This window comes from Miscanthus floridulus, chromosome 13 (genome assembly GCF_019320115.1).
Source record: "Miscanthus floridulus cultivar M001 chromosome 13, ASM1932011v1, whole genome shotgun sequence".
NCBI lineage: Eukaryota > Viridiplantae > Streptophyta > Magnoliopsida > Poales > Poaceae > Miscanthus > Miscanthus floridulus.
The window spans coordinates 72,941,588-72,955,055 of NC_089592.1; the positions used below are offsets into that span (position 1 = coordinate 72,941,588).

Genomic DNA, 13,468 nt, shown 5'->3' on the forward strand with positions numbered 1-13,468 from the left:
TCTCTGTACCTTTACTATTCCCTCCATTTTAAATCGTAAGTCTTTCTATCTTTTTTAGATAGATAGCTTGTAGCCAGACATATATAATGTATATCTAAGTATATGTGGCAAAAGCTATGTCCCTAGAAAAAAAACAAAACAACTTATAATTCCGAACAGGAGTACTATGGATATGGGATTCCTTTGTGAGGGGGATGTTCTATTCCACCCAGATGGAATTTTTACCCATTCTTTTCACTCTAAATTCTAAATTGATCCATTTATTGTTCTAGTATAAGAAATAAGTACTTTGGTTGAGAAAAATAGTGTTCCACACACAATTGGTATGGCAGCGCAAAAACAAGGTACAGACGCAACATGGTGTTAGAGGCAGTTTGGCAACGCTTCTCCTGCTCTGCTCCACACAGGAATTAGGGAAGCGCTGGCAAACGCCTCTGCTCCGCCAAGCTTCGTGTAGGAATCGCTTCTTCTGCATCCGCCCCTTTTGCACAGCGGACGAGGAGCGGAAAAAACCCGCTCCCCACGCATCTTCGCTTGCGCCGCCCACTCCGCCTGTGTCATCCTTTCTGTCTGCGCTCTTCTCCACCTGCGTCGTTCTCTTCACCCATGCCGCCCTCTCTGTCTGCGCCTTTCTCTGCCAGTGCTGTCCTCCGCCACCCGGGCCCTCTCCGCCATTGATGAATTAAGGAGGCGAGGTTGACGCAGGGCCTGTTGGGGTCCCTTTATGACTGCCCCCTCTGCGCCCCTCCTTCACGCACGCCTCTTCGCCTGCGCCCCTCAGCGCCGTCGAGCTAGAGCCGGAGCCGACAAAGAAGCCTTGTCAAACGACGTTTTTTCGGGTGGGGAGCGAGCGGAGCTAGATCTAAGGGAAGCGGGAGCTACAACAACTAGCGGAGGGAGAGCGACACCAAACTGACTCTTAGCTAGGAATTAGATAGAAATAGGTGTACACTTTCCTTTTCAATGTTTCAATAATGTTTTAGTTTTAGAAAAAATGCTCGAGTTTGTCACAACTAGATAAATTAAGGTTACAAAGCACCCCCTCTATTAAGTCATTTTAGCTCTGGTTCTAAGTCAAATTTGTCTAACTATGACCTAATTTATAGAAAATATATTAATATCTACAATATCAAATAAGTGCATGTATTACTAAAATATATTAAACGGTGTATCTAATGAGTCTTGTTTGATGTCATATATGTTTGCACATTTTTCTAAAAAGAGAAATTAATTTGATTCGGAATAAATCTAAAATGACTTACAATTTAGAATAGATAAAGTATTTAGGCCACTCTCAGTGGTTGTTTCATGTGAGTTTCATTTGCATTAGGTTGCCACGTACATAGTCATTTTTTATGATATGACAATGTCTTTAAGAAAAGAGAAAAAAATGAGTTTCATCTAAACAAAACTCTCTTGACACGATTACCAACTCTCTATGAGTCATGAAATTAAATGCCCATGAGACTATTGAATGAAACTTTGCATTGAGAGTAAGTGTTATTTCATCAAAGTTTTATTTTATTCTATTGTGACATAGCAGTCTTCTATGAAACTAACCACTGAGACTGGCCTAGCAGCATTATGTTGAAAAATGAACATAGGGGAGAGCAAGCATGGATCCTTAAACTTTTAATATTTTAATTTCTCTTAAAAACTATGTTGACATCTATTTGTTTTTTAAAAGCTTTCCTCTTAATATTTAAGTTCTATAATAGTAAAAGTTACAAACACCATCAGGTGGAGCTCCAGACCAAACATGCCTACCTATCTGACTATGGATCGAACTGCGAGATATGTTGACATTTATTTGTTGATCGAGAAGCAGAGTGGAGGCGTCGATTTATTTGTTGAAGGGGCTCTTGGGCCCAATAGATGCATGGAAAGACTCGGCATTACGAAGGCCAGCCCATTCATCATATACATTGGGCCGGAGCAATGACATCATAATTGTTTTCAGATTGTCGATCAACAATAGACTAATCTTCATCATCTCTCATCAAAATAATAATAAAAGAAAATCCCCCTCATCATATCATTAAGAAAAGAAAATTAAGAAATCAGTTGTGAAAAGAAGCACTCGTTTGTCATTGAAACACATAGTACTTTGTTTATACGAATTAAGGAGATCGATCGCTTCTCTCCAATGGATGAATATATATGAATTACATAGAAAGCGGGCCTGGCCTGCTCAGGTATACTTATCCGATGATCGAGGGGAAAATTACAATAAAATAAGTCCACATATATTGGATTGGCAGCCAAGAAGAAATATTAAAATAAAACAAATTCCTAGTACTGGCTAGTGCTTTGTGCTTATATAAGAATATATAAGAAGGTGAAGGGCAGCAATAAGACCGGCGAGGCAGGCCAGCTGAAATGATATAGATGTTGGAGCTGAATCGTGTGTGTGTGTGTGTGTCTATATATATATATATATATATATATATATATATATATATATATATATATATATATATATATATATATATAGCTACTATCGGCTATAAAAATAACTTATTCTGTAGCACTACAAAATATATATATCAGCAGGATCATCGATCGATGGTATCCTATTGATGATGATGATGATGATGATGTGATGCATCAGAAGACCTTGGCGACGTCCTTCATGAGCCCCGGGTTGGCGTTGCAGAAGGTGATGAACTCGTTGAAGTCGATGCAGCCGTCGCCGTCGGTGTCGATCTCGGCCATCATGCGCTGCACCTCGTCTGCGGAGGTGGACCCCATCTGCCGCAGCGCATCCGTCAGCTCCGACAGCGAGATCTTGCCGTCGCCGTTGGTGTCGAACCGCTTGAAGATCCGCTCCATGTCCGCCGTCTCCGCCATTACTACCGAATCTGCTGCTGCAACCGCCGACGATGGATCGATCGTCTGTGTCTCCGGTCTCCCCCGGCCCGGCACTCGCTCTCCTCGTCTTGCGGTCAAGCGTGGCTGTGTCGGGTCTCTCTCCGACGACGCTCCGAGCTACCGGCGTACCCCTCGACCCTCGACCTCGGCGTCTGCGCGTGCACGCGTTCGCGCTTCTCCTAGCTCGGTCGTACTCTTCTATGTATCCGCTGCATATATAGTGAGAAAGGGTCCCAGATTTCTGATGGAGAGGACATGCCGAGGAGAAATTCTTGGGTCGCCTCGCTGCCATCCATCGCCATGCGCCCGCTGCAGCTCGCTCGCCGGAAGAACCGTTCAGCCGGACGGAGCAGAGGAGGCCATGCAACTGTGCAAACCATCATCAACTAGGCTTCGAGGCCCAGTTGATAAGAAGGCCTTGCTAGGGCCCATATATGTACCCATGGAAGGTCTCGACCCATGAAGCGACAAGCGCAAACGCACCGGAGGCCCATGGCCCGTTTCCAGCCCACCGAGGCTCCAACTCCTCCAGCCGACTCGGACCGGTGGTGGCGTCGTGGAACGGTGGAAGCCGCGCAGCCACCGCGGGGCCTGTTCACCGCGATCGCCGCCCGGGGCAGAGGGGGTCTCCAATGGCGGTGCCGGGCGCCGCAGCCCGCTGCCTCCTCGCGCTCGCGCTCGCGCCCGCCCGCAGCCGCCGCGCCTTCTGGTCGGCCTCGTGGGCCGGCGCCGACCCAGCTGCCCCTTCCGCCTCGTCGACGTCCCCCGACAGCAACAGCAGCAGGAAGAAGAAGGCGCCGTCCGGGTCCGGGCACCACCGCCTCGCCGCCGTCATGGACGCCGTCAACGAGCGCAAGCTCCCTCCCGAGCTCCGCGGGCGCGGCAACGCAGTAAGGTCGGTGTCTCGGTCCCAGATCCCTCCTCCACACCGTTCGCAGGAAAAATCGTGGCTTTATCTTTATTTACTCGTTGTGCTGTGCAGTGGGCAATTGATTGAATCTAGATTCGACATGATGTATGCTGCAAGAATAGTTGTTCATTCATAGTAACTGTTTGCTAGTTCTGTGTAATTTGTTTCACAAAACGTTACACGGAAGAAAATCCACCATGCCGGCGCATGCGCTATTTTGCAGGCTAACCTTCACAAAAAGTAAGTCTTAACTGATAGACATGTTTGGGGCTCAGAACTCAGAAGCACTACTATAAGAGTGAAAAAGTAGAGGATGTTTTCCCTTGTGCCACCATTCCAGACGGGAAATTGATAGTATGGTACAGTCAATCTCCTCATCGGAACTATTACATAGTATCGAAAGGTTTGATACCTTGTTTCTACTTGCCTAGATTGATATTTTCTTTTGTTTAGGTTCCCGATTGTCCGCGTGATTATAATTACTTTTTGTCAAATTTTAGCTCACGCGGTATAGGGAGAAGAAGAAGGACCTATATATGGTTTTTATTGACTTGGAGAAGGCTTATGACAAAATACCAAGGAATGTTATGTGGTGGGCTTTGGACAAATATAAAGTCCCAACGAAGTACGTCGGGCTCATTAAGGACATATACAACAATGTTGTGACTAGTGTTCGAACAAGTGATGGAGACACGGATGACTTCCCGATTAGGATAGGACTACATCAAGGGTCAGCTTTGAGCCCTTATCTATTTGCCTTAGTGATGGATGAGGTCACAAGGGACATCCAAGGGGACATCCCTTGGTGTATGCTTTTCACGGACGATGTAGTGCTAGTTGATGAAAGTCGGACAGGAGTGGATCAGAAACTGGAGTTATGGCGGGAGACTTTGGAGTCCAAAGGTTTTAGACTCAGTAGAACTAAAACTAATATATGAGATGTGACTTCGGCACTACTACTCGGGAGGAGGAAGATATTAGTTTGGAAGGTCAAGTAGTGCCTAGGAAGGATACCTTTCGATATTTAGGATCAATACTACAGAAAGACGGGGATATTGATGAAGATGTTAGCCATAGAATCAAAGCAGGGTGGATGAAGTGGCGCCAAGCATCTAGTGTCCTATGTGACAAAAGGGTACCACAGAAGCTAAAAGGTAAGTTTTATAGGACAACGATTAGACCTGCTATGTTGTATGGTGCAGAATGTTGGCCTACGAAAAAGACGACATATTCAACAGATAAGTGTCGCGGAAATGTGTATGTTGCGTTGGATTTGCGGTCATACAAGAAGGGATCGAGTTTGGAACGACGATATACGTGATAGATTAGGGGTAGCACCAATTGAAGAAAAGCTTGTCCAACACCGGTTGAGATGGTTTGGACATGTCCAACGGAGACCTCAGAGGCACCGGTGCGTAGTGGAATCCTAAGCCAGGATAGTAACGTGAAGAGAGGCAGAGGAAGACCGAAGTTGACTTGGGTAGAGGCAATAAAAGGAGACTTGAAAGGATGGAATATACCCAAAGACTTAGCCTTAGATAGGAGTGCTCGGAAAACAGTTATTCACGTGCCTGAACCTTGATTGCTTCTGCTGAGTTTCAACTCTAGCCTACCCCAACTTGTTTGGGACTTAAAGACTTTGTTGTTGTTGTTGTTGTTGTTGTGGACATCTTGTTTCTTGTGTGAACTCAAATGTCCATTTCTTGATTAACCCTATCATCCTGTTCTTGCACATAAGACCCCATCAACCATCCAGATGTTTGGGTACCTGGCACTACAATCCTTTTCCAATCACACTGTATGTGAATTCTGTACAACTATTACACTGAATGGTGTTTGTTTTAAGGTATATCTGGGGTGCTGACAGTGGCGGACCCAGCCGCAAAATATAGGTGGGGCGGAGATAGACCACAAACTAAAAAAAATCGTACTCATGTACGCGAACAATTGCAATTGAAATTAAACCAGTTTTACCTCTAGTTTTTCACTTCTTCATGCCAAGATAAGAGGGACACCACGAACTTGGGCCATCATTGTTGCTCCATCCCTGGCTGCCGGCGCAAGGTGCAAGGCGACCTTGGGTCGTCCCTCCAATCCCTGCTGCTGCTTGCCCTTCCCCTTCCTCCATGGCCGCAGCTGAGCGGCTGGCCTCTAGTTTACCCGTTTAGTCAGTCCAAAAAATAAACAGAGGCTGGGTTGATGTCAGGCAAATGAGCAATTTCGAGGTCGCTCATCTTCAACCTTCTCCAGCTTGTTTGTCGCTCCTTCAGATAGCAGGATCAGCCATGGCTGAGACCTGAGCAGTGGAGCTAGGGGGATTAACACAGATGGCTACCTGGGGCGGCTGTCCCACCCTGCTGTAGCGGTGGGTCTGCCCCTGGTGATGATGACCAAATTGGTACTCACTTTTTTGGGCATTTTGTTTGTTTGTAACCTTCTTGTCCTTGAGGTAGTGTGAAATAATGATTACAGCCCTCTTGCCACTGTTAATAATGCCCACTGTAACAAAATCCTCAATGGTGTCCTCAATAGATAGATAAATAGATCTCAATGGTATCGGCCAAGAATTGAACTTGCTTCGAAGTTCAAACCTCACCCTAAAGTGATAACTGTTAATGTTTACAGGATGCCTTATTTGTGATCAGCTGGAGCTAGGCAAGGCATCTGAGCAAAACCTGCAGATACCGCTATGCTGTTCCTTTCTTTCTCTTTACCATGGTCCAAGCTCCCATTATGCATCCTTGGTGTTGTGCTGTAAATAAAGTTTAATGTAAGAGATTATGTCCTGTGGTTGGCACGCAGCTGGCTAGTTGCTTCTAGTTATCAATCTCTCAGTTTGATTACTCATAAGAGTACACAATGCATCACAAACATGAAAGCCAGTAGGTTGGGTCTATGCATGCCGATATCTGCCTTGATGTCAGAACTTTGTAGAATGTAGATGCTCATGCCAAATCACCAATATTTTTTTAATTGAAGACTGGATAAATGTTCAGGCTGGTATCTCATTGATACATCCAAGTTCTGTCAGTCGTGCATTACTTATCAAAAGATTTTGTTGTCCATAATGCTTGTTTGCCATTGTTCAGGTCAGAAACTGACATTGTAAATGTCGTTGAACAAAGAATATGGCATTCAATGGAGGAAGGGCACTTTGAAAATCTACCAGGGAAGGGCAAACCCCTAAACCTCGCTTCAAATCCTCATGCAGATCCTGCCGAGGACACCCTTTACAGGATACTTTCAAGGAATGGTTGTGCACCTGAATGGGTTGAGCTGAATAAGGAAGTCCGTGGTATGATCATGGGCTGGAGGTCGGCATTAAGGAAGGCATGGGCAAACCGCTCTGAAGATGATGATTCTAACTGGAATGATGACTGCAGGGTTCTCCGGGAGCAAATTCGCCAGATAAATGATAAGGTGCTGCTTGAACCATCTCATGACTTCTCATTAGTGGAATCACCAAAATGGGATGATAAGGAGTTCTATTTTGATGTAAAATTGCAGGTTTTCCGGTACAACCTGATAGTACCCTTTGGGCGGCAGATGTTTGGTCTGAACTGGGACAAGGAGGTGGACAAGTTGAAGTAAGAAGAAAGGACAAGGAGGTGGAGAGATTGATGGAGAACATAGCATGGAATACTTTTGTTGTATCAAAAGGGCCTGTAACTAGGAATATCTGGTAGGACATACACATACTTAAGAAACCATGAAACATGAGTATATAGGTATTTATATGTAGGCTTTTATTAGTTTATATGCTTTGGAAAACCAAGTTTTCCTGTGCTGTAGCCCATTTTGTTGTAACACTCGATGCATGTCACATGGGCAAAACCTGAGCTTATTTCTCAGCAATTGAATTTCTCAAACACATAGGAGAGTTGTGTATCATTACTGGTGATGTTTTATGTAAAGTTGGCCATATTCAGGTGAATGCTGAAAGCCTGAAACTTTGAGCAATGTTGTATATAAGTTGGAGCTCTTGATTTTGATAGTGAAAGAAATTTGTATTGGGTGTTTGTATTAGGACTCATGTAGCATAACCTAAGTCAGCATAAATTAAATATCTTTCTCGTTCTATCACTATCTTTTGAGCTCTTGATTTTGATAGTGAAACTTTGAGCACTGTCAAGCAATAGATTTTCATGTTGGAAATTCAGCTGCAAGCTCTGCAGCGGATAGCTGCCAAATTAAATATCTTTCTCGTTCTATCACTATCTTTTTTTCCTTTGTGTTTATTGTTCCTGTCCATACATGAATGCTGCCACCAATAATTTAATTTTCTCTAACTGTATGAACAGATAGACCGAAATGATGAAGTGCTACAAAGCTAAGAGAAGAATCTTGAAGAATTGGTGTCAGGCTGTTTCATTTCATCGTCTTGGTTGCTGCTACACCTATTTCCTACTTGGCAGGAGATCGCGTAATGTCAGCCAGCATCTTGAGCGCAGGGCAAGGGTTGTCGATGGGTACCTATTTATTGTTGTCATTATAAAAAAAAACATCAAGACAAGAAGTGGCCATTAGTATAATAATAATAATAATCCATATTAGCATCTTATGCATAAAAACATTGTTTTTTTCGTTCTTTATTTGGACATTTGTGGACGGATCACAAATGACAAATCCATAACCATTGAAGAAGGCAGTGAAGCAGTCCCCTGCCTGATGCCTGTGCTAGCTGCCTACATCTATGATATATCACTGTTGGTGCATGTGTGCCTGGCTGGCCTGTGGCCTGAGGAGAGGGAATCGATGGGTCACAGCACAGGCTGACAGGCAGATGCTGAGATGCATGGAACATTTCTGGTGCACGTGGCCATGAAGAAGCTATCTCACCAACTGCATGAATGCACACTCTCTTTCCAGCTCATGCAGGATGGAACCTGCAGGCGGAATCCCTCCCTCTCCCTACTGCTAATGGCTAGCTAGCGCTGGGGCTGGACGAGCGAGTATGCTAGTACTAGCTAGCTGTCAGGGTGGATGGTGCGTCACCTTCTCAGCTTGGTCACTCACAGCGATATAATGCGCAAAACAGCGACATGCGTGCTTTCTCAACAATCTAATGTGCAGTGCATGCAGTGCTAATGGAAAGAACGAATTAATGAATGAATGGTGGTTACTAGCTAGTGGTAGTGGAGCTAATTACCATGTGTCCAGCTTCGAGTATCCAGTAGAAGTTTAGGTTCTTGTAGGACTTGACGAAGGCCTGGGTGCCGGACTGCCCCTTCTTGTCGCAGTAGATGGGCGTTCTGGGAGCGCTCAGGAAATTGTTGAGGCCGTCCCACCTGATTCACGATGACAAAAGCAGCAGCAGGCATCGCATCAATAAGCTTAGCTAGGCTAGGCCACTTCTTGTGAACTTACTCACTCACGTTCAGTACAGGTGTGTGAATTGTGATCAGAGACGGTGCATAGAAGGAGCAGTCCATAGTGTTGTGTGGTGACTGCGAGAGAGACTGCTACTTACTTGAGCTTCTGAACCCAGTCCATTGTGCCTTTGGTCGCGCAGATGAGGTCGAGCTGCGGGCAAGAGAAAGGCTTGTTGTTAGTATCTAATAATCAAGCTAGTTATTTTACTTGCAAACAAGAGCTTGTGAAATGTCAGTTGATTTAGCAATAATGAGGTAGGTAGGTAGGGAGGTACGCATGAGCCAGGATCAGTTGAAAGGCAAGGCAGACAGTGGTTTTGTTTGTATGTTCAGGCTTTGCAATTTACAGATCGCATAGATAATACAAATAAACAACAAGGAGATCGATCGCATTGAGACAAATTAGGATATGAGATGAACATGCCCGCGATGAATATAAGGATATCAGATCGAAGAGTCAGAACTCGCAACTGAGTCAGTAGGACAGGAGTAGCTACTGAAGAGTGAAGTGAATGTAGTTCCTGGTGTCATGTGATGTGCAGTGCAGTCCATATTCCTTGGGATCATCAGACAACACGTGCGAAACCATAATGTTTGGCTGCTTATGTGCCTGTGACACGAGGACGGACAAGCAAAAGGGCAAGATTTGCGTACGTGCACATGGAGCGGACATACAGAGGGGGCCGCCGACTGGCCTGACTACTCTGCCTGCAAATGTGCAGTGACCACTGTGTGCAAACACATGGCAGGAATGAGAATGAAGCCTTCATCTGACGACAGTCAGTCAGATGTGTGAGTTTGGGTCCTTGGCTAGCTGCTCGTTCCTATAGCTAATAGTAGTAGTAATATATTGTTGTAAGGGGTATCGATCTGTCCAAGAACACGCGGACATTGCTCAGTCAGAGTAGAGCAATAAGGTGTTCCTTAGCTAACTTTGTCCTGCCAGTGCCAATGCCAATCATTCAGTTTCATCAGTCAGTCAGAGGACGTGGTATATACCTGTCCGTTGTAGATGGTGACATTGACGCCGAGCTTGAGGAGCTGGTCGACCTCCTGTATCCTGGGCTTCATGAAGTCTCCCTCCAGAGCCACGAACACGTCGTCTGACTGGTCGCCCCAACTGCAGTGCAGTGCAGGCACACATTTTATTAGTCAGTCATTCTTAACTCTCTGATGGGAGAGTCGGCGGACGTACTTGAGATCCTTTGGGATGATGCCGAGCTTCTTCTTGATGACCGTGTTCATGAGCCCGTCGAAGCCGCCCTCTTGCTCCGACGACGAGGCCGCCGCCGCAGCCATGGACTTGAGGTAGCCCGAGTAGCCGCTCCGCCGCCGGAAGGACGCCAGCGTCGAGACCACCGCCGCGGTGGTGGTGCTGGAGTCCCCCGACAACTCGTCCTTGAGGAAGTTGTAGAAGTTCTGCATTGTACGTCGTGTATTCAGTGTTATCATTAGCAGTATGAAACAAGCAGGAATAAGGAGAGGTATCAATCAGGTATGGTGCTGCGTGCGTGCGTGCGTACGACGGAGTTGGAGTTGGCGCTGACGACGTTCTCCAGCTCGGACCACGATGCCTCGGCGTCCGCGAACTGCCGCTTGTCCAGCTGCTCCTTGATCTTGGCCGCCACGCTGTTGCACTGCTGCAGCCCCTTCTCGTCCACCCGGGACACCTGGTACAGCAACGGCCCCCACGACAACTGCAACATACATGCAACAGAGCAGAGCTCATTCATCACTCATCGTACTGCTGCTGGTTTTTGTCAAAAAAGCGGTTGTCACGCTAGCGCACTGCACGACATACATGCGTTGACTATTAACAGTAGATATATTAAATACAGAACACCAAGTCAGTATTAGTCAGCAAGGAATCGAATTACTGCTGGCGATGACAGCACAGCCACATGGACTCAAATCAAATACGTAGTAAAACTCACCACGAAGTCGAGCGGCGAGATCCAGCTATCTCCGAGTGCGACGCCGGCGAGGGTGGCGCGGAGGCGGCCCTGGTCGACGGCCCTGAGCGCCGCCAGCGCCGTGGTGACCGCGAACTTGCCGCCGTAGGACTCGGCGACGATGTAAAGCGGGCTGGCGCGGAGCCGGGGGCTGCCGCGGTAGAGCGCGCAGAGCAGCGTCACGAGGTCGCGCGCCGCCTCGGCGTCCGTGTGCGCCATCAGGCTCTTGTCGCCGCCCTCCACGTAGCTGAACCCCGTGCCCACCGGGTTGTCCTGCCATTGTTGCCATTGCCGTTCATGTTCATCGATTGCTGTTCATCCATGATGCATTGCAGCGTAGTTGTAATGGATTGGATTACTGACCACGAAGAGGAGGTCGGCCTTGGCGAGCCAGGTGGTGGCGCGGGGCTTGAGGTCCTCGTCCAGCGGCCCGATCTCCATGAAGTTGCCGTACCCGACGCCGGACGCGCCCTGGTGAGTGATGAACCATTGCATCCATCCATTATACAAAGATTTAAGATTTGATTGATTGCAATTGCAACGAGCTAACCGGCGACAGTTCCATCAATCCAATCCAACTATGTAGTCACTCACCGGCCCTCCCTGCAGCCACAGCACGGTCGGCCATGGCGTCGTGCCGTTGTCCACGCGCTGCGGGCTGTGGTACAGCCACCAGAACATGTGCGCCTCTGAAGAAGAAGCAGCAGCAGCAGGCAGCAATGGATTCTTACGAGTCAAAAACGAGCAGCGGCAGACAGATTAGATGAGAGAAGTAATCGAGCTTGTTGCATTACTTACTGGGTCGGACTTCCACGTAGCCCCACTCTTCCGACCCGTCCGGCGTGCCGGCGGCGCCGGCGGCCGCGGCGCAGGCCAGCAGGAGCAGCGCGGCGAGAGCCCCCCTCGACGACGCCATTGCCAGCAATCTAGTTCTACCTGTGACGACAAGGACGCTACGGGCTCTGTCTTGCCTTTCTCTCCCCTGCTCTCCTTTTTTTCCCCCTTATCTATTCTATCAATCAAGAAGAATCAATGGACATGGAAGGACGAAGGAATTGAAGACTCAATCCGAGGTGAAGAGCGGCTTGCCTTACGGGGAAGGCTGCATCTACATAGGAGTATGTATATATATACTATGTATATGGACGGATTGATGGACACGACGACGGAGAGGCCGGGAGCATTGTGCAAGGACTCCGGGAGCATGGCGTACGTGTATTCTCCTCTGATATGGACGGATTGACGGACACGACGACGGAGGGGTCGGAGGCCGGTGGCGGGTAAAAAAACAGAGAAAGTTAAATACACAAATAAGTATCCATCCATTCATGGAATCTTTTCAATTTATAGTCCTCTCCGCCCTCCACACAAAATTGAACAAAAGAACTCGGCGTGCTCTAATTAAATGCTTACATATGCCATATGTTGAACGAGGGTCATTCTCGGTGGGCCTTTTGTTTCACACTAGGACTTTTTTTATACGCTACTAAAAATTAGCACTATGTTTAGATGCAAATTAGAAGGAGTAAACTAATTTCAAAACTAATTGTATAAGCGGTGATTAATTGACCAGATGAATCTATTAATCCTAATTATGGCATGATTAGCTCATATGGCGCTACAGTAACCGCGGGCTAATTAGGGCCAGTAGATTCGTCTCGCCAATTAGTCACCATTTAGGCAATTAGTTTTGAAGTTAGTTCACGTCTGGTCCTTCTAATTAGCATCAAACATAGTGCTGCTTTTTAGCAACTGGGATCCAAACATGCTGTAAATAGAGTGTCACGCTCACGTAGGCATTGATGATAGCATGGCAACGACGTTAAAGAAGAGAGAAGAGACAGTGAAACTCACTTTGACTACAGTTTTCAACTCTGGATGACTCATGTAATTGAATGAATGTTATGCAGAGGCTATATGATAGTAAAACAAAATGAAATGAGGTCATACATTGAGGTTGGTTGTTTGGTCCATATTTAATTGTATTCTGGCTTATATGGTACTCTCGAAAACAACGTCAGACCTAAAAGGTGGTGTAGCAATCTGATGTTTCTAAGACAAGAATTCGAATATGATGAGGCGAGACGTCGAAAAACGTCAGATTAAATGGTGACTTCCGCTTATAGACCCCATTGCACTGACCCTAGGTTAGCTTTACAGTCTCGGTTACCTCATCCACATCCCATACCCGTTCTATGTGGCCATAACACATCAGTGTCGCTGTCACGTCCAAATACTCTCCAAGGCATGTACTACTACTCCGCTTTGTAGAGATTGTGTCTAGAGAAGGTTTTCAACGGAACCGGAGACCTATTTTGGTGAGAAATGTTTGTTGAAATGTTTACTTCTAGATAATGTTTGTT

The 13,468-nt window shown here is 46.5% G+C and overlaps 3 protein-coding genes across 3 annotated transcripts; 1 reads left to right on the top strand and 2 right to left on the bottom strand.

Moving 5' to 3' along the window:
• Positions 1-2,083: 2,083 nt before the first annotated feature.
• LOC136502273 (polcalcin Phl p 7-like) lies at positions 2,084-3,074 on the bottom strand. The gene has a single exon (XM_066497731.1). It carries the CDS (start codon positions 2,848-2,850, stop codon positions 2,608-2,610), a length of 243 nt encoding a protein of 80 aa, XP_066353828.1. The 5' UTR covers positions 2,851-3,074; the 3' UTR covers positions 2,084-2,607.
• A 340-nt stretch (positions 3,075-3,414) lies between these two features.
• LOC136502272 (uncharacterized) lies at positions 3,415-7,859 on the top strand. Its single transcript, XM_066497730.1, has 3 exons — positions 3,415-3,766; positions 6,871-7,201; positions 7,289-7,859. Exons 1-3 carry the CDS (start codon positions 3,504-3,506, stop codon positions 7,370-7,372), a joined length of 678 nt encoding a protein of 225 aa, XP_066353827.1. The 5' UTR covers positions 3,415-3,503; the 3' UTR covers positions 7,373-7,859.
• A 139-nt stretch (positions 7,860-7,998) lies between these two features.
• Positions 7,999-12,354, bottom strand: LOC136502271 (serine carboxypeptidase-like 51). The gene is made up of 10 exons (XM_066497729.1): positions 11,904-12,354; positions 11,700-11,794; positions 11,469-11,576; positions 11,088-11,378; positions 10,677-10,850; positions 10,349-10,572; positions 10,153-10,273; positions 9,252-9,304; positions 8,931-9,069; positions 7,999-8,254 (listed from the first exon to the last, which is right to left on the bottom strand). The coding sequence occupies exons 1-10, from the start codon at positions 12,019-12,021 to the stop codon at positions 8,186-8,188; spliced, it is 1,392 nt and encodes a 463-aa protein (XP_066353826.1). The 5' UTR covers positions 12,022-12,354; the 3' UTR covers positions 7,999-8,185.
• Positions 12,355-13,468: the final 1,114 nt, after the last annotated feature.

What these genes read in the sequence shown, in the direction of transcription:
- LOC136502273 (XM_066497731.1), bottom strand. Translation starts at nt 2,850, where the DNA reads ATGGCGGAGACGGCGGACATGGAGCGGATCTTCAAGCGGTTCGACACC.
- LOC136502271 (XM_066497729.1), bottom strand. Translation starts at nt 12,021, where the DNA reads ATGGCGTCGTCGAGGGGGGCTCTCGCCGCGCTGCTCCTGCTGGCCTGC. An exon ending in TCTCGCCGCTCGACTTCGTG is followed by an intron (nt 10,851 to 11,087) that starts GTGAGTTTTACT and finishes TGTATGTTGCAG; the next exon opens with TTGTCGTGGGGGCCGTTGCT. An exon ending in ATCATCCCAAAGGATCTCAA is followed by an intron (nt 10,274 to 10,348) that starts GTACGTCCGCCG and finishes ACTGCACTGCAG; the next exon opens with TTGGGGCGACCAGTCAGACG.
- LOC136502272 (XM_066497730.1), top strand. Translation starts at nt 3,504, where the DNA reads ATGGCGGTGCCGGGCGCCGCAGCCCGCTGCCTCCTCGCGCTCGCGCTC. An exon ending in GGGCGCGGCAACGCAGTAAG is followed by an intron (nt 3,767 to 6,870) that starts GTCGGTGTCTCG and finishes GCCATTGTTCAG; the next exon opens with GTCAGAAACTGACATTGTAA. An exon ending in TTCGCCAGATAAATGATAAG is followed by an intron (nt 7,202 to 7,288) that starts GTGCTGCTTGAA and finishes GTAAAATTGCAG; the next exon opens with GTTTTCCGGTACAACCTGAT.